The following is a 24,554-nucleotide window of genomic DNA, read 5'->3' on the forward strand; positions in this document are numbered from 1 at the left end:
GCAAACAAAGCCACTCAATTTGTTTTTTGAAAAAGATTTGGTGTGCGTCCTCGTGTAATTTGTTATCTGCTTGGGAAAGCTAAAAGTTGAAACAAAGAAGAAAAAGCAATAAGCCATTGTTTTGCTATGAAATTGGTGAATCAAACCAGTCCAAGTGCAATCGCTGCGTACCTGGTGGAAAAGAGCTCCTAACCGTGGGCGCTACTGTTCGGTTCTTGATGCTAAAGGTTTTAAAAGAAAAGATATTTACCTTTGTTGTATGCAATGATTTTAAGTTGGTGGATAAAAAGTCCAATTGTTGCGTACCTGGTAGAAAAAAAGCTTCTAATCGTGGGCGCAACCATTCGGTCTGTGACTGCTTGTTTGGTTCTATGCAGGGTGAGAAAGAGAAAAGAAAGGGACACCAAGTTGACTATGATGTGTGTGGAGACATGCTTTTCCGCGGTGGATATTCCGCCGTGGAAAAGCATTTGGACCTTTAATTCTGGGAGCCCCTTGTGGGCCCCCAGGGTGTTGGGGGGTGGGGGGTGCACATGGGTGGTACTTATGGTACCACCCTGCATTTGCATGCTCAAAGCGGCAGGCACCACGCGTTGCCTGCCGCTTTGTGCATGCACATGCAAAGCAAGCATTTTTTTGCGACGGGCGCTGCTTTAAACAGCAACTACCGCAATGTTAAATATACAGGATGTGACCGCCAGGGTGGCAGTCACATCCTAATTCCTATGGAGGGAACGCCACTGCCCCTGCGGACGATCCCTCCACCTCGGGGGTGGCCATCCGAATCGACACCTTAGTGCAAGAGCTCAACCTCCAGAGTTGTACCTTCTTTTCCTTTATTTCGTTTTGGTTTTTATTGTTTTGATATGCAGAGCTCGAGGCTACTTTTATTTGTAATGTTGAATTTGTTGTCCATGTTATGTCGGTGTTATGTCCAACACTAATGTATGGAATGTTTATTGTAACTGTGAAAAACTTTATCCGTGGTCTTTTGAAAAAAAGATTGCTTTGAAAAAACTAGAATTTAAAAAAAACAATAAAACTGGGTTTTATGGTTACATCAAGTGTGAAGTGTGATCATGTGAAGTGAGAAATAATTGATATCAGTATTGGCATGTGTGTTAGTATGTGCTACTCAATAGACTGAGCATTATACTCTATACAGTTAACCAATAAGGTTTAGGAGTGGTCCATGACTTTGGGGAATCATGGTTTCTTGACACCCATTGGCGTGCTTATTAGAAATGAGCCCAGAATTCCGAATTTGTTAATGGCCCTACACTTCAAAAAGAATTCTGATGTTGTTAAATGAGCCGCAAACAGGAGAGGGTTGACATGGTTTCTGTAGGCAATAGTTTTGCAGTTGAGGTTGTGAAGTACTGTGCTCTTGTGTCTGGTACATTAGGAACAAATAAAAATGGGGAATGTGAAATACAAAATATCAATAGTTTCTGAGCAAGGTCAGCTCAGTCACTTGAGGAGTTGAGTGTACTGCACAATGAAGTGGCAGAGGATGAAAAGATGGGAAAAAGAAGGATGCACAAAAGATAACAGTGATATCTGGTTCTCAAATGAGCATAGAGTGGTATTGTCAGACGTTATGCTGTTTCAGATGGCAAGATACATTCATTGGCCTACACAAGTGGCCAATGAATGTTGTTAGAGAAATATTGGTTTAATCCACATTTCAGGAAGATTTCAGAGATTCCACGTCAGAGATGTGTTACCTAACAACAGTTGAACACTTGTAGGAGGACAAATGTGACCATAATTCATATGGAAAAATCAGAAGGTCCCTTCACAAGTTTACAAATAGATTTTGTTGGAATGCCCCTGTGCAATGGTTTACAATATCTACTAGTGGTTGATTGTTTGTTTTGCAGGTAGCATATCCAACCAGAATATGTGATTCTCACACTGTAACAAAGCTTTTATTGAGGAAGTTGATGCCTAGATTTGTTTTACGAAGTTCTTTAACATCAGACAGAGGGACTCATTATAAAAATGAAGTTATGAAAGCCCTTTACATGGTACTGAAAATGGAGCAGAAATTCCATTGGGAATATCATCCAGAAGTATCAGGAATTGTAGAGCGGGCCAATGGTACCCCGAAAGCAAAGTGTGTGAATCAACAACATTAAAATGGCCAGAATTTTTTTCATTAGTAGTTTTGATGTACACCTAAAAAGTGTGAAGTCTTAATGGGTCAAACTATAAGGATACTTGCTATTCCTTCATCTTTACTTGTGATTATTATGGATGATCTGCTTCTGGATTACTGCTACTTATTTTAAACAAAATTGGCTTGGCTCTAACAATAGATTTTATAATTTTCATTCATAAGTGAATTTTTATTATCCGGCTAGGCATACTTTTAGTAACAAAATGTCTCACAATCTCAAGGCTCTTGGAAGGTAAAGGTTTGATATGTGATAGTGAAAAGAAGAAAAATACAACTAGAAAAAGAAAGTGGGGAAATATTGTGTATTAGATTGTATCAAATCCTGAGTTAAAAATCAATTAAGGCATTTGAGAAGTCAAAATGCATTTGTTTCCCTGTAATACAAGTTTTCTATCCATCACATGTTCAAAATGGAATTTGTTTTTGGGTGGTGTTTTTCTTGGAATAAAAGGAAATGTAATGGCTTCTGCTTTTCTTTGAAGGAAGCTGGGTCCTGAATGTAACTCACTCTTCTATCAAAATCAGGACCTTTCCTGTTCCAACTGAAGATATGTATGTGCAAGCTAATTTGTTATATGCCTCGGTACGTAAGATTTCAACTTGCAGAAAGCCTTATTTTTCACCACTCTGAAAAGTATAAAATGTGTAATCTCTGGAATGTGTTCCAAAACTTTTATTTTATTTTAAACTGTGAACTCCCTATGTCAGTTTATTATTTCACTTTATAGAAACAGCTTTCCCTGTCTTTCTTACTGTGCAGTCCCCATGTCAAACAGTTACCTGCTTTTGAACTGATGGTCTCCAGGTTTCACGGTCTGCTGATATATCTCTTTACAAACTGAGTAGACAGATGCTACTTCATCATTAAACTATATTTTCATCATGACATCATGGATGCTGGTATGAACCTTACAAACGACTTTTTGCCATCTCTAATGATTCTTAATTTTGAATAAACATTTTATGATTTTGACTTTAAAAATTGTCTTGCAAAGGTTTTCTTTATTTGCTGAAGGACCACCATCCTGTTGGGCTCACACTGCCCTGGTCATGACCGTTTGAATTTATTAGTGAAATGTGCAAACACAATTAGTGATCTATATTTTTTAATGTCGCAGCTGTATTTTAATTATCTTTGTGCTCATCATTATCCTCCAAAATCCCATATATGTCGATATCCTATATAATGTAGATGGCTATGAACATATCTTATTATCAATAGTTTGGGGGTAACAACTGGAAGCCCTGTAACAAGGGGCATAGAAGAACAAAATGGTCCTACACCTAACTTAATCAAAATCAATAAATGAGTCACTATTTTTTGTTTTTTAGGATTCAATCCTGCAGAGAAAGAGGAGACAACAAAAAAAAACAACAGCCAGATGCATGTATATTTCTTCAAGTACCCAAAATGATTTTAAAACACAAATTAATCTTAGGCAAATCAATTTAGCAATTTATTTACATTATATAAATAGAAACAGTGAATGCTGGGGGATACTTCCAGGTGCAGTAGGAAGAGAGTGCAAAGGTAAGTGCTCACGTGAAGAGTGAAAAGAAAATCAGAAAAGATTCACGAAAAGAATCCAATGATTTAAATTCAGCTAAGGTCCAATTTTCTTAGTGGAATAAAATAAGAGGCCTGCTCCAAACAGTATTTTATCATAAAGTATTACAGATGTCTGTCACAGTGTCACTGCATCTGCGCAGACACTCAATGGGGGGAGGGGGGAACGAAAGTGCAGGCCCCGGAATGGCGGAGATCGTCGACGTTTCAACCCTGGCACAGTTGAGGGAGGATTAACACCTCAGCTATGGGTCTTCTTCAGGACGGGGTAGAAAGGAGGGGACCTGGGGGGAACCATATATAAATCAAAATCCATTATAATCAATATGAATATCAACTTAAAAACCCAGCTAAGGGTAGGGTACGTTACCTAGGTTGCAGGGAAAAAAGGGCCCCAGCAATGAATTTAGGCAACCTAAAAACAGAGAAGCATAAGGCTGAGTGCCCATCTCAATCCGGCACAGAACACAACACATAATCCAATGTGTATCTCACAGAAGGCACTCACTCGTCAATGGTGTGCCACAGTATTCCAAATATTGTCTCAAGGTTCTTATATGGACTTATTTAAGAAGTCCCACATGGGAAATCAATTCCAGATAAACTCTAAAGGGAAAACATACAGATGGACATAATAAATGTATAGTCCAACACACGGCATAAAACACACTCTGTAGCATGAAAAAACGTGTCAGTACACATATAATTCAAAAGGTACACTCACCCGCTCAATGGAACGGAATGAGAGACATGGGGGGAGAATAACTCAACAGACCGCCCTTCGATTCAATCAGGAGAGGTTCTATAAAAGAAAACGAACCGCGAGTGCTAATTAGTTTCGGGCCACCAACCCAATGGAGGGGACGAAGTGAAAAAACTATGAAAAAACTCCCTCTAACCAAAGGGGATCCCACAATTACCTGCTAGTCAAGGTGGTATGTCCTTGTACGGGTTCCGTCTAACAGACAACCCGATAACAGGATAGCTCTCTACTTAAATAGTACGCGCGTAGCATGCACGTTGGAAAAGCGTGCCCTGTTACAGACGTACCTTCGGCAGATCCCGGGTAGACACGGAAGAGATACTGCCCACGTGTGTTATGCCAAAAGAAGATTTACAGCAATGCCACAACAGAATATTATTACACAAAAAGATTTGAGAGCAAGAAAAGGGGGGACAGAGAGTGACAATATTCACAATAGTCATTTCTCAAACCACAAATTAATTTAAAACATAACACAAATTAAAAACAAAATACATGGATAACAAAAATGTGTGAATATTAGAGTGTTATTATACAATAAAATCCCAATCAAATATTTCCGATCACATATTGTAGAACGGTGAATTTAGATCTATCATCATGCCGTTGATTCCAATTCGGGAAAAAACGCTCCGAATAGCCGTTCGGAGCGGTTTTCCCATACGAATCGTACCATGCAACGTCCCCCGTACGTACGACGAAATAAGATTCGCACCAGGAGCTGGACTCCATACGAATCGTACAGAGACCGTACAAATCAAATCCCTGTCTGATTCTCCCTCGGAACCCACTGTACGCGGCATCTGTACGGTTCGCGGCTGGTTTTTCCAACCCAGCAAGTACGATTCGTGCCAGGTACGCACCGTACAACCCTTTTTCTACGGGAGCTGAACACAGCTGTAAAAGCAGAGTTCGCCCCGAAACAGGTACAGAACGCCCCCCCCTGGGTACAGTGCATACACCCCATGATCGCAGGGGTATGATGAGTACCCCTGTGATCATGGGGTGTACGTTCCGTACCCCATGTTCGCTGGGTGTACGGTGCGTACACCCTGCGATCGCAGGGGTACATTGCGTACTCCCCATGCTGGTGAAGCTAATGTGTCTGATTAGTGAATATACATTGGTCACAATCATCAATAAATATTAACACAGTCATGAAACATATAGGCTTACGTATATATACAAAGGTAGTTCACATGAAGTGAAAGACCTGTTGATCCGCACTGGTGAAGCTAATGTGTCTGATACTCAATATACAGGTTTAGGTTAGGATGTTTGTCTTCAACCATTATAGAGAGAGGCCATTTGTCTGGTAACCTCCTCATATTCATTAAGGCCCCTGTTAACTGTATCAAACACATGCATCAATTTGCATTCACAAGCGCTGAGGATGCTGGCAAAATTGCGACCACGTGGATTCTTGGTGACTTTCTCTATCACCCTCCATCTTAAACTTTCCAGTTGGTGGGCAAACCTTGCAAAATAATTAACCAAGGGTGCCCCTTGTACCTTGCACCATACTCTGCTGCAATGCTGCAGGAGTTTTAACTTTTTGGACAGTTTGACCTATATACATAAATCCACACGGGCAGAGGATTGCATAAATCACCCCCATCGAGTTGCAGTTTGTGTGATGTTGTAGAGTGTGAGTGCGGTCATTATATGTACATTGTTTAAGTTCCATAGTCATGGTGCAGGCCTTGCATGAGCCGCATTTATAGTGTCCCAACACTGGAGGTATATTCCACAGCGTGGTCTGATTCTTAGTATTTTTCTTGGGCAAAAAAGATTGGACCACATAATCCCTTACACTCTCCCCCTTACGGAAAGCTTGCATAGGTGGTTCTAGTATGCCAATCTCGTCTGCAACCAAATGCCAGTGGCTGTTGATTTTTTTCTTTATCTCAGTGCTACGGGTATTAACCTCATCAGAGCGTCGAACGTTCAGCGCCCAGTGCTGAACGTTCGGAGAACGAATGCTGGCCCATCGATCAATGGTCGTGCGCAGCACTGGGGAGGTAGTGCTTGTGACGACCGTTGGCCGACGGCAGCAGTTAAGGAGTTAAACGTAGTAACACATGTCATCCTTTCCTTTTTGTTGGCTTTTTTTGTTTTTGGTTCAAGCAAATGTTCCCTATGGCAAAACCATACTCTCTTGCGTGCTTTCTTGAGGAGGCTCCTAGGATGACCCCTGACCAGTTGTCGTTCCATTAGTATGGCTGACTCTGAAAAGAAATCAATCTTACGACTACAATTCCTACGCAACCTCAGGAATTGACCATAGGGAAGGTTATCCCTGAGGTTGCGAGGATGGTGGCTCGAGTATCTTAGTAGTGTATTCTTTTCACTTGGTTTTTTAAAAAGGGTGGTATGTAGTTTACCTTCCTCCTCCTTGATGGTAATGTCCAAGAAGTTAATCGCATTCTTGCTGTAGTCAAGGGAAAACTGAATGTCCTTATTTCTATCATTCAGCCATGCATGAAAGGTCTTAAGATGTTGCTCAGTGCCACTCCATATTAAAAGCACGTCGTCGATATATCGGCACCAACGTTTTATACATTCTTTGTATGGATTACACTCATTGAGAACAAAATCATGCTCATATGCATCCATATAGATTATAGCCAAATCTGGGGCAAAACTTGCCCCATGGCTACACCATTTGTCTGAACATAAAACTCGCCTTCGAAATAGAAGAAGTTTTTTCTCATCGCAATTTCGAGGAGATCCATTATGAAGCTAATGGGGACTCTATGTGGCCTAGGTCTTTCATCCAAAACTTTATAAATTACTCCAAGGGCTGCTTCCTGGGAAATATTTGTATAAAGGGATGTAATGTCCATGGTAACCAATAGATCTTGTTCACGGTTAAAGACTTTCTCATCAACCAGTTGTATTGCCTGCATGTTGTCCCTTAGGTAACATGAGGTATCCTCTGCAATCGGTTTGATAAATATATCAATAAACTTACATAGTGGCTCAAGTTGCCGCGCCGGGTCTACCCGGATTATTGTAGAGTCTTTCATGCCCTTTGGGGAGTGTATAAATAGTGGGTGGCCTGGGGTAAGTGTTGTTCAAATACTCACACTCATGTTTGGTTATATACCCCTCCTGTGAGGCATTTTCAGTAATAGCTCTAATCGTAGCTGAAATATCTTTTGTGTGGTCAGTTTGTAATTTCTTGTAATTCCCTTCAACTGCAAGCTGGGAAGAGATCTCAGATTTGAAATCATCCCTGTTTTGAATCACGATTGCTCCTCCTTTATTGGCGGGTTTTATCACTATCTCCGAGTTCATTTTTAATGACTCAAGTGCTTGTCTTTCTTGTCTTGCTATGTTGTATTTAGTGTACTTCCTCTCTGCCAATAGTTTATTCACATCCCCTATGACCACTTGTTCATACGCCAACAGCCTGCGTGTAAGCATGAGCGGATTTTGCGGATTGGCAATCCGCGAATTTTGCGGATTTGCGGATTCGCAATCCGCAAAATCCGCGAATTCCCGCGAATTTGCGGATTTTTTTTTTTTTTGTGTTCGCCCGTGTTTCTGCCAGTTCGCGAGGGTTTTTACAATTTCGCAATTTGCGAACTTACCTGTCGGGTCGCAAGTTTTGCGAACTTGTTGTTTCTACGTGTCCAGCCTGTTTGGGACACTCTTCTTCATCACTGCCACTCTCTGTCACCACTGCCACTCTCTGACTACTCATGCCACCCTCTGGCCCACCCATGCCACCCTCTGTTTCATCACTACACCCTCTGGTTGTCCAGTGTACATTATTTTCGGCAAAGCAAAGCACACCTTCCCTGCCTCAAGTGACCTGAATTAATTTGGGGCTGATTAATGTGTCACAGAATATTTTTTTAGCTGGCACCTGCTTCCTTAGTGCGCCCTGATTAGTGATCTTTTGCACTTGCTAAGTGCTTTCATTGTTGCAAAATTAGTTACAACACCTGCCCTGCCCCAACTGACAATAATGAATTAGGGGCTGATTAATGGATTTTAACTTCCAGCCTGGCTCCTGCTTGTCTCCCTTAGCTGTAATTCAGGACCTTTGTGGCATATGTGTAACTATTCTGAGGTTCAGAGCAGGGTCACATAATAGTTTCAACTGGCAACTGAACTCTGGAGGGGCCCCTCAGGAAGCCCTACAGGAAATGGCTACTAATGATGTGCCTGAACTTTTGAACCTGGTAAGTAGTTACTTTCAGTTTTGCCAAGATCGTATTTCTGCAATTTCGCACTTATTCGCGGGGCGCGAACTCACGCTAACAGTGCGAGCAGCGCGAGCAAAATCCGCTGCTCGCGGATTTGCGGATTTTGCGGGAAATTCGCAAATCTCGCGGATTGCGGATTTCCCGAAAATCCGCAAAATCCGCGAGCGGAACGGATTTTCCGCCCACACCTACCTGCGTGGCATCATTTGGGATGGGGGAGTGAATGTAGAGGGAGGTCTAAATCCTGTATTACTAAACACTGGTTGGTAAGGAGTTTTATTAAAATAGTGTTTTAGTCAGACTTTGCAAAAGAACCTATGTAGTTCTATCTTTAGGTTGAATGTATTAGGTAAGCTCTTGGGGACAAAAGACAAACCCTTTTCCAATATTTTTTCCTCTTCTACAGTGAGACTATAGCTGGAGAGGTTTATCAAAGGGCTCCCTGCTCCCATTGTTCTCTGTGGATTCACCACCTGAAGTGCTGTCTGCGTGTCTGAATGTGCCCGTGTACCTCCTGGCGACATTGGACCTGCTTGACTGGTCTGCCCCTGCCTTGACTCCAAACTGGTTAACCCCGACGCCTTGGGCGTCCCCAGGGCGGCCCCTGCCTCGTTGTTCCATCCATGGATCTTGTTCTAAAAAATCCGTTTGATACTCTTGTTGGGCAGTATCACTGGTGCTTGGTTGCTCAGTTTCAGAACCACTGCTTACGGATGAGTTAGAAAAAGTGTTGTACCTTCTATACCCTCCTCGCCCCCTAGTGGCGTACCTTTCTTGAGCCTCCTGGTTATAATACCCTTCTGCCAAATAGGGGTAGACCGTTTTCTTATCGAAGAATTGGGTAAATGTGTCAACATCCTGAAGTGTCCTATCCAGGCGTTCTAATGCTTCCTTTGCGTTATTTAATGCTGTGTCCTCAATAATCTCCTTCCTGAGATCTGCAATTTCTTTTATGAGGCGCTCATCCTCTTCAAGGGCAGTTTCAACCCCAAGCACAATCCAGTGCCTGTGCAGATGCAGTGACACTGTGACAGACATCTGTAATACTTTATGATAAAAAAGTGTTTGGGGCAGACCTCCTATTTTATTCCGCTAAGAGAATTGGACCTTAGCTGAATTTAAATCATTGGATTCTTTTCGTGAATCTTTCCTGAATTTCTTTTCACTCTTCACGTGAGAACTTACCTTTGCACTCTCTTCCTACTGCACCTGGCAGTATCCCCCAGCATTCACAGTTTCTATTTATATAATGTAAATAAATTGCTAAATTGATGTGCCTAAGATTAATTCATGTTTTAAAATCATTTTGGGTACTGAAAGAAATATACATGCATCTGGCTGTTGTTTGTTTTTTGTCTCCTCTTTCTCGGCAGGATTGAATCCTAAAAAACAAAACATAGTGACTCATTTATTAAATTTTGATAAAGTTATGTCTAGGACGACTTTGTTCTTCTATACTATTTAATACCCAGGTCCTTTGACTTTTGCTGTGTTTGACCCCATTATTTCAATGACAGTAACAAGGACCTGCATGTTAGCAGGAATTGAGAAAATTTTGTTTTAAAATATTAAAATCATTATTGTACACACTTTTGATTGTACGGCCTAAAAAAATGAAACATCACTGAGGTTATACAGTGATATCACATTTTACATATTTACAGACCAAAAGCAATCTTTATAATTAAAACACCTTTTCAAAATGGGATTGATGAAAAAAGAATCAGAAAAAAGCATTTGCACTGAAATGTTGACTCTTTGAGACGCTTATTAGTCTTCCCTACAACTAATATGCCATATTTGACCAGAGGCAGTAATGCTAATGTCCAACGAAAAACTATTGTAGTTGACTCAATGGTGGGACATATCAAAAATGTCTAAGATGTGTTTATCTACTTTTGCTATCTAAGGCTATTTACAATACCCTGAATGTGAATATGCATTTTGTGATGCTGAAGATAAAATAGAACAGTCATTATTTAACCTAGAAATCCACTTCAGTTTTGCTTTATAGATTTAAATGAACATACTGGTTGATGGCATCACTTTTGTTTTAGGAATCATGGAACACCTCACCTGCATTTCCTTCAGTGAAGGTATCATATGTCAGCTGGTATTTCTCTGTCTCTCCAGCAAGTCGGAAGGAACTGTATTTGGCAAACTGATGATTATTCTCAAAATCATGCAGGTCGATGCGAAGTTCATAGGTTCCTAGAAAATTTAAAAGTACGACTATCTGACTATCAAACTACATTATGGAAATGTTCCCTGAAAAGGAAAGCAGGTACAACTTTATTCAATTTCACACAATTAAATAAAAATGATAATAGTTTTTGCTATTTAGTGGATTGCAAAATCCTTCTTTTTTAAATAAAAATATAAATTCTAATATCATATGCAATAAAGAAGATAAAAATGATAAAACATCCATTCATCACTTTAGCAATCATTAAAATCAAAGAAGGGAGTTTTAAGAAGAAAAAAGATTAACAGTAGATGACTGAACAAAAGGCATATTAACAAAAATACCCAAACACTGCATATACTATTATACAAAAAAGAACCATAATTCAACAATATTTTTTGTGTGTCAAGCACAGTGTACAATAAACATGGGCAGTATACCTTCAAATCATGCAAGGCTTTCTCTTTCAAAAATAATGTCTTTTCATTAGATGTCAGCAATGACAAGCTATTAATACGATTAATACATTTATAGATCAATGGCCATTTATTAGTATTTCAAAGTTAAATAATTTCCCTCTGTGGACATCATAGGCCTACATAAATCCAACATTCTTCTATCTTGTGCATTAGGACTGAGAATACTCTTCAAAACAGATAAAAGAGAAGATTTTGAAATATTTTTCCATGTGAGTAGATCAATAGATTGGAAACCCTCTTGTTAGAAGCTAGCCAATCCAATTATATCCAGTAACCTAGGAGCAGTCACAGTGTTTCAGTATGAACTTGCATATTTCAAATATAGACCAGAAAACTGTACCTTGTGATAGATGGTGTAAATTTAAATCAACTTGACAGGTATTGACAGTACTGCAGATATTCTCAAAGACAGGTCTACTAAGGAATTTGACTAGTATTCTCTTTTCACCTTAAGAATTTTGAATATATCAAACTAGTCGGCCTCAGTTTCAGACATGGATACAATTCCGGGTCTTTGAGGCTGTTTTGAATCTTAGAAAGTCAAAGGCATGAAGCTTCCAGCTCAAGCAGTTTTGCCCTGAAAGAATCCTGCAGCAATCCACGATCCCTAAAATAGTTTCACTTATATAAAAATGCAAAATTACCCCAGAAAGAAACCTCTCAGGATAAATATGAGCTCATCTTAGACTCACTATTCTTCTGATTTTTAATCAAACAGGAGAAATAGAGGGAGGTTGCTAACTTTTGAGTAGGATTGCCTATGCACCGTGTTAGACCTGGCACCATTGGCGTGGGTCTCCCTTCCATTTTTGCTGTTGCGTCATGTATTTTTGCTGGGGTTAGATGCTTTGGGCACTGTGCCACTGCTATGCAGTGCCACAGTGCAAGTGCTCCCTACTGTAAATTGATGTACTAATCAGTGGTTCCATGTTTGGCTATTTGGTTTACTTGTCAGACCCTAGTCTAGTGCCCTAAGTGTGCCCAGGGCGTGTAAATTCAAATGCTGCTGGTGGTCTTGCAGCACTGTTTGTGCAACGCACAGAAGCAGCCTTGTAAAATGTGTCTAAGGTCTGCCATTGCAGAACCTGCGTGCAGTCTGGTACTGTTATGCTGACTGGGTAAGTGCACCCACTTGCCAGTCCCTAAACCTTCCCTTTTCTTCCTATCAGTCACCCCTATGAAAGGCACAAGGGCAGGGTGCATAGTAACTATAAGGGTGTGAAATCCCTGATGTGTATGGCATGTCCTAATAGTGAATTACAGCCATTTTCGTTTTTCACTATTGCAAGGCTACCTGTTATCCATAGGCCAGAATGGGCTGTTAGAGTTATTACATGTTATAATCCTGTCTCAGGGGACATGGTAGAAATTCGAGTTTAGTATGCCTGAACTCAGAATAATAAAATACATATTTTAGTGAAGTTGATTTTAATATTCTGTGTTTGCAAATACCACTTTTAGAAAGTAGGTATTTGCTTTTCTAACCATTCAAACCTGCCTCTGCTAGGTTGTGTATTCCTATGTCTGGTTTTGTGATTGACAGGGATGGGGAATTCCAGGAGACAGGCTGAGTCACCTGGTGGAGAATAGAGAGATCTGCATCTAGATGGGAGGGAGGAGTTGCACCTGAACCTTGAATAGGGCTGTGCCTGCCTTCCACAATGCTGGCTCTACCCCCTGGGGAGCGGCTGATGTCTCTGCCCTACACACTGAAAGAAGAGAAGGAGTCCGGTAAACAAAGTGCTCCAGGACTGTACTTGCCTTCCACAATGCTGGCTCCACCTCCTGTGGGGCGTCTGATGTGCATGCCCTGCACTGTGAAAGGAAAGGAGAAGTCTGGTAAACAGAGTGCTTCAGAACTGGTTTGGACTGGGCAAAGCCCCCTCTCCCCTCAGAGAACAAAGGATTTTGGGGTATAAATATTGGGGCCCTGATTCCATGAAATTAGATCACCTTTGGACTACAAGAAGAAACCTTTTCTGAGGAGAGGAACCTGAAGAAACTGAGGAGAGACTATTCCCAAGCTGAAGTGCTGCTTGGGGGATTGGCCTGCAGTGGTTGCCTTACTGCCAAAGAAAGGAGAAAAGAACTTTGTGTACTTTACTTTCAACTTGTGAAGGATCTCCAAGGGCTTGGAAAAGAGCTTGCCTCCTGCTGAAGTCTCAGGGACAACAGACTTCACCTATAGCTTCCCAGAGTTCTTTGGAAGTGCCTGCTGCTGTTTTGGGCCTTCTGAGGAACTGCATGTTGCACAGAGCTGAAAGCGCGACTCAATGAGAAGAAGCGTGTCGCCGTCGCTGTGCCTGCCGTTGCAACTCCGAAGGAGGGTGTCGCCGCTGGAACTGTCGCACTGCACCACATCGGAGAGAAGCATGCCGTAACGAAGAGGAAGCGTGCCGCCGTCGCTGCTGCTGCCGTCGCAACTCCGAAGGGGGGTGTTGCCGCTGTAGTTGTCGGACTGCACTGCATCAGGAGAAGAATCTCGCAATGAGGTTGGAGAGTGTCGCAGTCGCTGTGCCTGCCGTCGCAACTCCCAAGGAGGGTGTCGCCGCTGGAACTGTCGCATTGCACCGCTTCGACCAAGAGCACCTCGCATCCCCGAGAAGTGCTCCGCCATCAGAGCTGCTGCCATCGCCTCTTGGATGTCGCCGCTGTAGTTGTCGCATCGAGCGGAAGCTTCACACATCGTGGGAGAAGGGCGTCACCACTGGAGCTGCTGCCGTTCCATCGTAAGGGTGTCGCCGCTGCAGTCCACGCATCGAGCCGAGAACTTCTCGCATCCCCGAGAAGCGTGCCGCATCTGGATCACGTCTTTATTTCTTTGTATATGAGCTTTGCCGCATTTCCAATCGCTGCGACATTGCTTGTCGTGGAAGCGCAACGCAACCTAAGGTACATTGACGCAGAGTGTCGCATCTAAGAACTGAACTGAACTAAGCTTAAATCTACCATCTTAAAGTAATCATAGCGTGTATTTTTGTTGTTATTATTTCTTAAATATGAGGGGCCGCTTCAAGAAAAAAGTGATACTGCGAGTCCAACAAAGATCCAAACAGTAAATGGGGAACAGGGTAACCCACTTCACAGAGAAGCAGAAAATATGGCCCGAATGTTAGAAGAAAATGATGGCCAAGGTTCAATTTGCTTGGTGTGGCAAAAATTCATAGCCTGTACAACTTCTACATATCTTTCAGCAAGGAAATATTTGTATGCAATATTTTCGTTCTCTGTTTTGTAAGAATCCTGCTTAAATTAAAACATTATAACTACTGCATTCAGGGTCAATAAGAAGATGTTGTCAGGACAAGAGGGGTGCATACTAGCAGGCTATTGTAACTGAGGCATAGTGGTAGAAAGACTAAGCGCCCAAACATGAGGTCGCCACTTCAGCGTCTTGTTCCTACACCGCCAAAGTCGACCCTATCCCTCCTGCCAGATTACAAGTTTCCTCATGGTCTGGCACACAGTGCTTTGGTGTTACTGAAGTGGTACAGTTCTAAGGCTCATAATTGAGCCTGTGAATTGTAGCGCTGAGAGAGTGCCAAAGAAAGTACCTGCAAGGCATGGACTTTACAGACCATGACATGCAGGAACTGGGGTACATGCACACAGTGGGAACACCATGTGCCCCCCTGTATGCACCCTTAATTCCTGACTGCCACACTTTTCATGGCAGGATCACCTCCATGAAAAGTTTGGCAGTCAGGAAAGTCATAATATGCTCTGCAGTGCTGCAGCTGCCCCTCCAGCATATTGCTGCTCCAGACCACCACTCCACTGCCAAGGGATCACGGATCCCGGACAGTTGAGGCGGTCCTATGGCAGTCAACCGCCGTTGTCGTAATATGACAGTCACTCCACTAGTGCGGTGGTCCCTGACCTCCCCTGCAACCCCACCATGGATTCTCGTAATAGGGCCATAAGTCAAAGAAATTTGAAATGGATGGTTTTTTAGACATTGTATCAGACATTTGGCTGCATTCTAAGCTCACTCATCATGATGGTGGAATGCTTTTGCAATCCATCTCTATTTAACCTAAAGAAAGCCTGCCTAATGTACAAAGATTTTATGTTAAATTCTGAACTACTGAAATGTAAACACAAGCTCAAAGTCTCAGAAAAATGAAGCTATATTAGCTTACCTGAGTTACAGCTGAGTTTTGAATCTGGATGCAGCAAAGTGATTTATCTGTGATGCATGCAGTGAGTATGCATGCTGTACAATGATGAGGGAGGAGCTGTGAGAATGTGATGATACATGGAAGGTTGTGGTGTATGTGTTGGGGCGAAGTCTTGCAGTTAATTACAGCCTCTAAATACAATGTTTTGATGGTGAGCGTGGAAATGCAATAGGGCTACAGCAACAGCTGGGAGCTTTTCCTGATGGAGGACTGTCTTTTGATGGAGTCATGAAGAAGTAACTGGGGCTGCTCACCCTGAGATGTATCTACTAGTGATGTAATTTCTCTATGATCTGGAAGTGATACTCTCCCGCACACAACAAGACTGATACATTTATTTTGAATAATAAGGAGTGCACTGCCAATCTTTCTTTTTTATTCAATCTTTCTTTTTACTTCTTGTTTCACGTCTGACATTGGTAAGAAAGTGTGTGTTATGATACTTCATAGCAACTGTGCCCAGGACTCAGCATACAGGTAGGTTACTATTTCAGTGTTGCATGCCTCACTTTTGAAAGGTGTGCAGTTCCTGAGGAAATCTTTGAGGACTTTTGTGGGCCCTGAAGTATGATCTGAGTGTATAAAAGGTAAGCAGAAGCCTTGCATTGTGCTAGAAGTAAAGTGCATTGGAGGTTTTATTTATTTATTTATTTGTAGTATTTGTAGAGCGCAACACTCATCCCTAGGGAATCACAGAACTGAAATCGCTGAGAGCTTGAATGTCCAGGACAGGTAATACAGAGATGGAGTTCATGCTGAAAGATAGGTATCTGTCTGGAAAGAGGCAAGTTTTAAAAATAATTCTGAAGGTGATGTGGTCCTTCATGAGGCAGATAATGAGGGACAGTAAGTTCCATTGGGCCACTGGTAAACAGTAAAAGGAGCGACCTTAGTGGAGGGCTTTTAAACATGCTGATGCTGAGCTCAATCTGTCTTTATTACAAATGAGTTTAGCAGCTGAATCTTAGATTACATGGAGATGGGAGAATAGATCATCTGCAATGCCTACAGACAGTGCATTTCAGGAGTCCAGTCGACTCTCAAGCAGAACCTGGACGACCGTTCTGCTCAGATCCACTGGTATCCTGATTAGTTTCTTCACAAGTTTAAGTATGCCAAAGCATTTGCCACACGAGGCATTTACTTGCTCTAGCATAGACAAAAAGTGATCAATTCGAATTTCCACGTTTGTCCCTACTTTCTTAGGCTCAGGGCTGAGCCTAGGGCAGTTTGCCTCCAAGAGGAGCCCCAGATATGTTGAGCTACGCCAAAGAGCAATATCTCTGTCTTTACTGCATTCAATTGCAAGCAGTGTGCTCTTATCCAGCTAGATACCACAGTCAGACAACTCATAAGATTTTCCCAGGTTTCCTGGTGCTTGTCCCCTATCTGTTGCGGATCATCTGATTAGGATCAGATTTCAAATCCCCTTTCCATGACAATTTCTGCAATTTTGTGTGAGACATACACAGTGAACAGTATGGGGCTCAAGGAGAAACATTGAGGGACTTTGCATTTTGATACACGGGGGTAACCTAAAGGTGTCCAGCTGTAAAACTTGTGTTCTCTTATTCAGAAAGGAGCCAAACCATTTTAGGTTTTTTGAGTGAATCCCTATCTCAAACAGTTTTTTATCAGTAGATAATGGGACACCATGTCAAAGGTCGCTCACAGGTCAATTAAGATGAGAACTGCAAGTAGAGTAGATTCTGTGCTATTTGATCTAAATCCGGTGTGAGAGGGGGGCCGAGTAAGGTATTGTGTTCTAGAATAGCAGTAAAGTGGGCAATAATAAGTCTTGCAAGAACTTTCAAGATGGAGGGGAGGGGTGAAATTGGTCAATAGTTCGATAAAATGTGGCATCAATGCCTGATTTGTTTTGCTTGTGGTAGCAATAACGCTTGCTTCCAGGTGTCAGATTATTCAGTGGAGGACAGGGAAAGGCTAAAAGTTTGTACCAAAAAGGTTGGCTAAGCATGCAAAGATAAAATGGGGATCGGGGCTAGTGGGAAATCGGACTTAACTTCCAGCATCATGTTTTCTACTTGCTCAATGGAGCATGGTGCAAAGTTGCCTAATTCTGGACTGTCTACAGTTGAGGAGTTAAACTGATCCCAAGGGATCTCATCTACATTGGGTTGTTTCTCAAATGATGTGTGAATACTGTAGATTTTATCGTTAAAAAAATTGCTTAGTCCTTCACAGTGACTGGCAGAGAGGATGATTGCCTGTGATAGGCAGACTGGTTGAGCTAGTTCTTTTACAATTATGAAAAGTTATTTTGAAGAAATGCAATTTTCTTCCAGTTGGTTATTGATGTCATCCTTTTTGGCCTTTTTGATTACTCTGTGGTGGATGTTCATCTCTTCTTCAAATTTTTGGAGATCCATAAGACATCTAGAGTGCCTCCAGACTTTCTCAAGTGATTAACACTTTTTTTTTGTTTCCTGTAGCGAGTACCATTTTTCATATGTGTACTTCGCGGAGATTTAGCTGCTTTCAGTGGGGTCCAGTTATTCTGGTAGTTAGTAATAGCATAAATAACCTTCCCTAGGTAAGAAACGGATGAAGACCCATGATCTAGTGCTGTTTGATTTGTTAAAGAATGATTCAAAGTTTATTTTACTCCATGAACGTTTGGGAAGGAAGGAAAAGTTGGTATGTGAGTGAAAATTTAATTGATGAGTGGTATGTCCAAAGTATGGGATTGATGTTATGGATTAAGGTGGGCTTGATATTAGTGAATAATAAGTCCATTGCGGTGCCCATAATGTGAGTAGGGCCTGAGATCCATTGTTTGTGCTGAAAGATATGCATGTCATTCTCTAATAGCCTACAAATTGGGTAATCAGGGTATTTGCAGTGTAAATTGAATTCACTGATCACTAAATACTCTTCAGGTTTGAGAGCTAGAGGGGATAACCAGGATAGTAGATTGATGAGGAAGGAGTTTGGTATGTAGACCTTGATCTCCGAGGGTGGAAATGGGTAACCAAAGTCTCCTTCTCTTGTTCTGTGACTGCTCTCTGTTAGACGCTATAAGGAATAGAACCTTTAAATAGAGTGCCTACGATTGTGTAGATTCACTTATAACATTCAAATTATCTTTCTTTGGTCTTTTTCCTTTACATATATCCATTTAGAAACCACTGTGCCTTGAGAGAACTTATGTTTTATGTATTGTTAGTTTGGTTTTTTTGATACACTTGGGACACACCGCACTTTTATGTATTGTTCATGTTTTTGTATGTAATGTACTGTATGACATATTTCAACAAAATTTATATTATGAAGTAAAAATGAGAGAAACATATACAATTGTAAGTACATTTCTTTTTGCCATCCTTGTCAATCCTCAGTAGTAATGTAGAACCCTAAAAATACCCCTGTACCCCAAAACCCAAACCTAGCCCTGAACCCTAAAAATACCACTGTCCCCCAAAACCCAAACCTAGCCCTGAACCCTAAAATACCCCTGTACTCCAAAACCCAAACCTAGCCCTGAACCCTAAAAATACCCCTGTACCCCAAAACCCAAACCTAGCCCTGAACCCTTAAAATACCCCTGTACCCCAAAACCCAAACCTACCCCTGAACCCTAAAAATACCCCTATACCCCAAAACCCAAACCTAGCCCTGAACCCTAAAAATACCCCTGTACCCCAAAACTCATCCCTATCGCTAAACCCTAAAACTACCCCTGTACCCCATAACCCAAAACTATATCGGAACCCTTAAAATATCCAAACACCCCAAACATATACCTTAGTACCTCAAAACATAATGTATGCGTAGTAAAAGCACATAAAATGTAATGCCATGGGTTATAATGGCATTGTGGAGTCATGGTACTTTCGTAATGAAAGTATGTAGAGTGATGGTAAGCGGAAAGAAAGTTGCGGAATAATTGGTGTTTACCCTCCCCGGTAAGTACATTGGTGGCACGGCGGCCCACATCTCCAGCAACATACTCATATTTTTTCACCACCCATTTGAAAAATGCACAGGTCTCTCTCATTGATGGCCAGCACCGACATACACTTTTAGACACATCTCCCGCCACAAGTTCTAGAATTGCGAACTTTAGAGCTGGGGAGCCACGTTCGAATCTTGGCATCAGCTCAACATCCTGTGATTCCAGGCAAATCGCTTTGTCTCCCAGTGCCTACCACAAATGAATTTGTTCTTCTTTAATGTAAATTGTGCTCATGCCATGTTGTTGAGTTCGGGCTATATAATATTGCAAGGAAAAATAAAGTAGGGAAACTCGAGTTCACACACTACTGAACGCGCACTCTTAAGTGCATCAGCAGTGCACTAAGAATCGGAGCGTTTCACAGACCTGTCACAGATAAGAAATGCTATCAAAATGAAATCCTACAAACAATATACTACTGGCCGGCAGCAATACATACCCGGACAACGTCGGGACGGGCTGCTTGTATGCATATATATATATATATATTCGTTGCAAACTGCACTACATTGAAAGAATTTCTATTTTAAGTGCAAATATGAATTATGCTGTTATATTTATATCTATGCTGACAAAGCTGCAATTTCTTGTGCACATGCAAAACACCAAACACGTTAAAAAAGTCTGTTTTCTATGGTTTTGATTACTAGAACACGTGGTGTCAATCTAGAAATGAAAAAAACGAGTGTGTGCTCTATTTAAAGTGACACTAACTGCATTTCCGTTATGTGATCAAGGGCAGTTCCTGCCCGAAACGCGTCATGCCTACCTGAACTGCTGACAAAATGGATAAATAAAGTTCGCTGTGACACTCTGCAAGTCGTGCGGTGGTCCGTTACTTCTGTGGTCTCAACTGGGAACAGAATTTGCTCCATATATATATATATATATATATATATGGCGGTCGTCAGTAGGTAGTTATAGTTAGGAATATTTTGTATAGGGAATTCGCAACATTCTATTGGGAATAACTTTGGCGCCGGTTGAGGAATCTGCCTGAAAAGTTCCTCAAATTTGCCTTGCGGCGCTCCGCTCCCTCCCTGTAAGTTTGGAGGGGATTCGTCAAGCCGGGGCGGAGATAAAAGGGGGGTCCCAAAACATGTTTTCCCCATTTTAATTTCCATAGGGCGATTGAACTCACTTTTAGCCCGAACGGCTGAATGGATTTCCACCAAACTTGGCAAAATTGTAGGGACTGGTAGCCCGATGTGCCTTTGCTATGTCTCAAGCTATGTGCTCCAGTGGATTTTGAGTAATTTAGGTTCAAACAAATATATATATCTATAAGCGCGCCCTGGTACGCGCACCGGGGTGCATACCAGCGCGCTACGCGAGTTCGCGCACGGAAAGCTGATTGGCTCTCGGGTGTCTGTCAACATTTCAAACAGTCCGGAGCGGCCACCATCTTGTGTCTCTGTAGGATCGAGACACAAGAGGTGGCAAAAACAAAGGGGGAAATGACCAAAAGAGGGCAGAGTAGACCCCCCCGACCCCCTAGGTTTGATGTGGGGGCCATAAAAGGGCCCGCGGGGCAAAAACATTTTTTTTTTTTCGATTTGCGCAAGGGGAGCACCCGGTACGCGCACCGGGGAGCGTAACGGGGAACGTACCATAGGAAAAAAAAGGATGACAGAGTTTTTAAAAAATTTTGCCTTTTTTATAAATTGGAGGTAGTTCTAAAAAGTACTGTTTTTTTTCTTCTTTTTGTTGTTTTATATTTTTTATATAGATTTTTTGAACATTTTGTACTTTTTTTGGCTTTTATGAACATTTTTTTTGTTGTTGTTATTTTTATGGGGAGAAACAAAAAACAGGGAATTGTAAACGGCTCAACTGGAACAAAAAAAAATCAGGAAAAAATTAAGGTTTTTTGGGGCAATTGTGGTTGTCACCAGCACGGTTGATGAGCTTTATGCTTTGCTCACCATAGGTAATTATTTTACCAAAAAATATACAACTGATTTTGTATTCACCAAACTGGGGTTGTATGTTTGGGACCATCTCCCTTGTCTCTGGACCCAATGGAGTGGGTTGCTTACTTTTGGAGGTGCTGGGTGAAGATTGGGGAGGGTTTCTGGCCAGTTCTCTGACCTCTGCCGCAGCATAGTTGTTAGGGTGCCGGCGTTGCAAGTTGCGAATCATGGTGTTATTGCCAAAAGAGTATTTTTTGTTAGGGTTCCCCCTTGAAAGTTCAGTGCCACAGATTAGGCAAGTAACCCTTGGCGCATTTACTTTCTTCTGGTCCTCTGGGATTGAAAAAACTCCCAGATAATTTGCTGCTTTGGCCTATATGGGGTATTATCTTCTGGCAGGAACCTCCTCCTCTCCTCCTCCTCCTCCTCCTCCTCTTCTTCATCGCCACCACTGTGATTTTGTGGTGGTCCTCTTGGTGGTGGTGGTGGCTGAGATGCTCCTGCTGCTGCTGCTACTGAAACCATTTCTGAGTACAAATTAGTAATAGCTCTGGAAACAGGTCTTCCTCACTCAAAGTACAAAGTGAGAATGAGGAAAAAAGTTGGGGGCTTTCATCATTAGGAAAAAAAAACTCTCCTGAACCAATGAAAAGTGTTATTTTCAGGTCACATGACCAGGGCTTTCATCATTTGGAAACCAAAACTGTCCTGAACCAATAAAAAGTGTTATTTTTAGGTCACATGACCCGACGCGCTTACGCTACGCGCCCCGGGGCGCGTCACGTAAGCGCATCGGATGGTTACGTAGCGCGCTCGTATGTGCTCGAGTGCTTCAGGATGCGCTTACGCCGTGCGTATCACGCGGACGTGGCTACGCGATACGTCACGATAATGTTTTTCATTCGCGGCAAAAGCGCTAACGGGACGCTCACCGGTATGCACCCTGGGGCGCGCCGCAAGACTGCGCTTACCGGTGCGCTCACCGGGTAGCGCACCGGGAGCGCTCCAAGGCAAAAAAAAAACATGAAAAATTTACATAAAATAATAGTATTACATAAATATACAATATAGGATTCATTATAAAAAATATTACATTTCATATCTATAGAAATTTGCTATTAAAAAACCTTTGAAATTCACTGAAAAAAACATAGGTTTGAGGCCCTATATATAGTTAGGAATTAGCATTTAAAAACGCTAATATATGTATTCACTAAGATACACTTAATAACCAGTTAACCAATCAATTTGTTTTTTAAAAAAACATCCATTTAGACACTTATTTAAAAATGTATTCTTCCATCGACCTTTACAAATACATTTGTAAAACATATTTATTTTACAGAAAGACACACATTCACTGGATGGTGTCATCAGTGATGTCATGAGTGATGTCACTGACCATGTCATGAGTGATGTAATATGTGACGTCATCAGCAGTGCATTGCAGGCGCGCAAGTTATAGTGAGTCCAACTAACTATAACGTGGGAATTTCAATGGTTTTATGTCAGTAAAATTTCCAGCTAACTATAACTGTTGTGAAACCTATGTTTTTTTTAGTGAATAAATATATATATATATATATATATATATATATATATATATATATATATATATATGTATCTATACTTATATATGTATATATATAAATATATATGATTCACAGATGCTGCGCTTTGTAATTCCCAGCCTTCGGCGTTGGTGCCTGCAGACGGCGACAGCAGCCGTATAAGATGCAAGGATTTCCGTATTCTGCCCAAATGACCAAAATAATGAGATGCAGCACACCGGAAGAAGCACAAGAGATTTAATGTGCACAAACCAAAGGGCGAAGCATTTCGGCGTTAAGCCTTTGTCAAGCAATTTCCTGTACCACGATTGCCTGTAGAAATACACCAAACTGTTGGACGAGTTACATTACATATTTGAGTAACCCTATTAATTTAGAACAACAAATTAAACTCTTAATATAATCATTATTCCAGTTCGGGCCTGTAAATCAGTATTAGATAAAGGTCAAAATTAATTATAAATTAAATAATTAATAATACATAAATATTTACTTGTTAATAAATTAGTAGTTAATTTCCCACCCTATATCCCTACAATCCCAACAGTCCAGACCTAAAACATAACTAAAATGTAAAGTTATTACAAGATTTACTGATATAATAATCAATTAAATAGTTAATATAAAAATTCAAACAAGTAATTTATTATTACCTAATTAACTTCACACCCTATACACCTACAAACCCAGCAGCCTGCACCTAAAATATAAGTAAATAATATAGTAAATGCATAATTTACATAATTGAAATGAGCACTGTGTCATCATTCATCCATTAATGCCACGTCCACTGCTCAACAATATCTGATTGTAAGTCATGGGCAGTCTGACAGATCTCTGTACAATGGAAGTCTGACAGATCCCTGTACATAGCTAAGAAAATGTTGCCAGACACTGCAAGCTAAGACTAATGCAAGTACATAACTTCACCGGAACACACAAGATCACTCCCCCACAGCAAATCATGATATACACCTGGATAAAGCAAACTAGTAGATTTAATGGAAATATAAAAGGTTAAATAGTTATAACTTAACACTACCTTAACTTAGCTTAGCTTAGCTTAACCTACACAATTAGTATGACATTGTAAACATCAACCCCCATACCCCTTCAGTCACATTTGTACACAAGACAACAGAAACAACACCTAAAATCAACTACTCACACATGAAACCTAAACAATGATATATTTTTGGGGTATTAAAAAAAAACCCAATTATATTACTTTGTTTTTTTAAATACATATAAAACACATCAACCCCACATCTTCTAACCACCCAAAGTAGCCCTACCCAAAAGAAACTGCCTCCTCCCCCTAAAAAAAAACTAAAACCACTATCACTACATTACACTAAAACTACTCTTACCTAAACTAACCTTTAAATACCTATCAAAAATGTCTGCCAGTCAAGCAGGATGAACGACAGAAGGGGTCCCACTGGGTCTCATCTCTTGCCCTGCCCAACTGTACACGCAATGTTGTGTAGCAGGGACAAGGCCTAGTCCACCTTATTTTC

At 41.2% G+C, this 24,554-nt stretch overlaps 1 protein-coding gene across 2 annotated transcripts in view; it reads right to left on the reverse strand.

Annotated features, from left to right (window-relative positions):
* Positions 1 to 24,554, reverse strand: part of LOC147710455 (ficolin-1-like) — an 844,448-nt gene that overhangs the window by 629,925 nt on the left and 189,969 nt on the right. For both annotated transcript variants that reach the window (XM_086921142.1, XM_086921141.1), the window contains exon 9: positions 10,806 to 10,940. In XM_086921142.1, coding sequence (XP_086777268.1) covers positions 10,806 to 10,940 — 135 coding nt within the window. The remainder of the gene's footprint in view (positions 1 to 10,805; positions 10,941 to 24,554) is intronic.

Source organism: Lissotriton vulgaris, chromosome 5 (genome assembly GCF_964263255.1).
Source record: "Lissotriton vulgaris chromosome 5, aLisVul1.2, whole genome shotgun sequence".
Lineage (NCBI taxonomy): Eukaryota > Metazoa > Chordata > Amphibia > Caudata > Salamandridae > Lissotriton > Lissotriton vulgaris.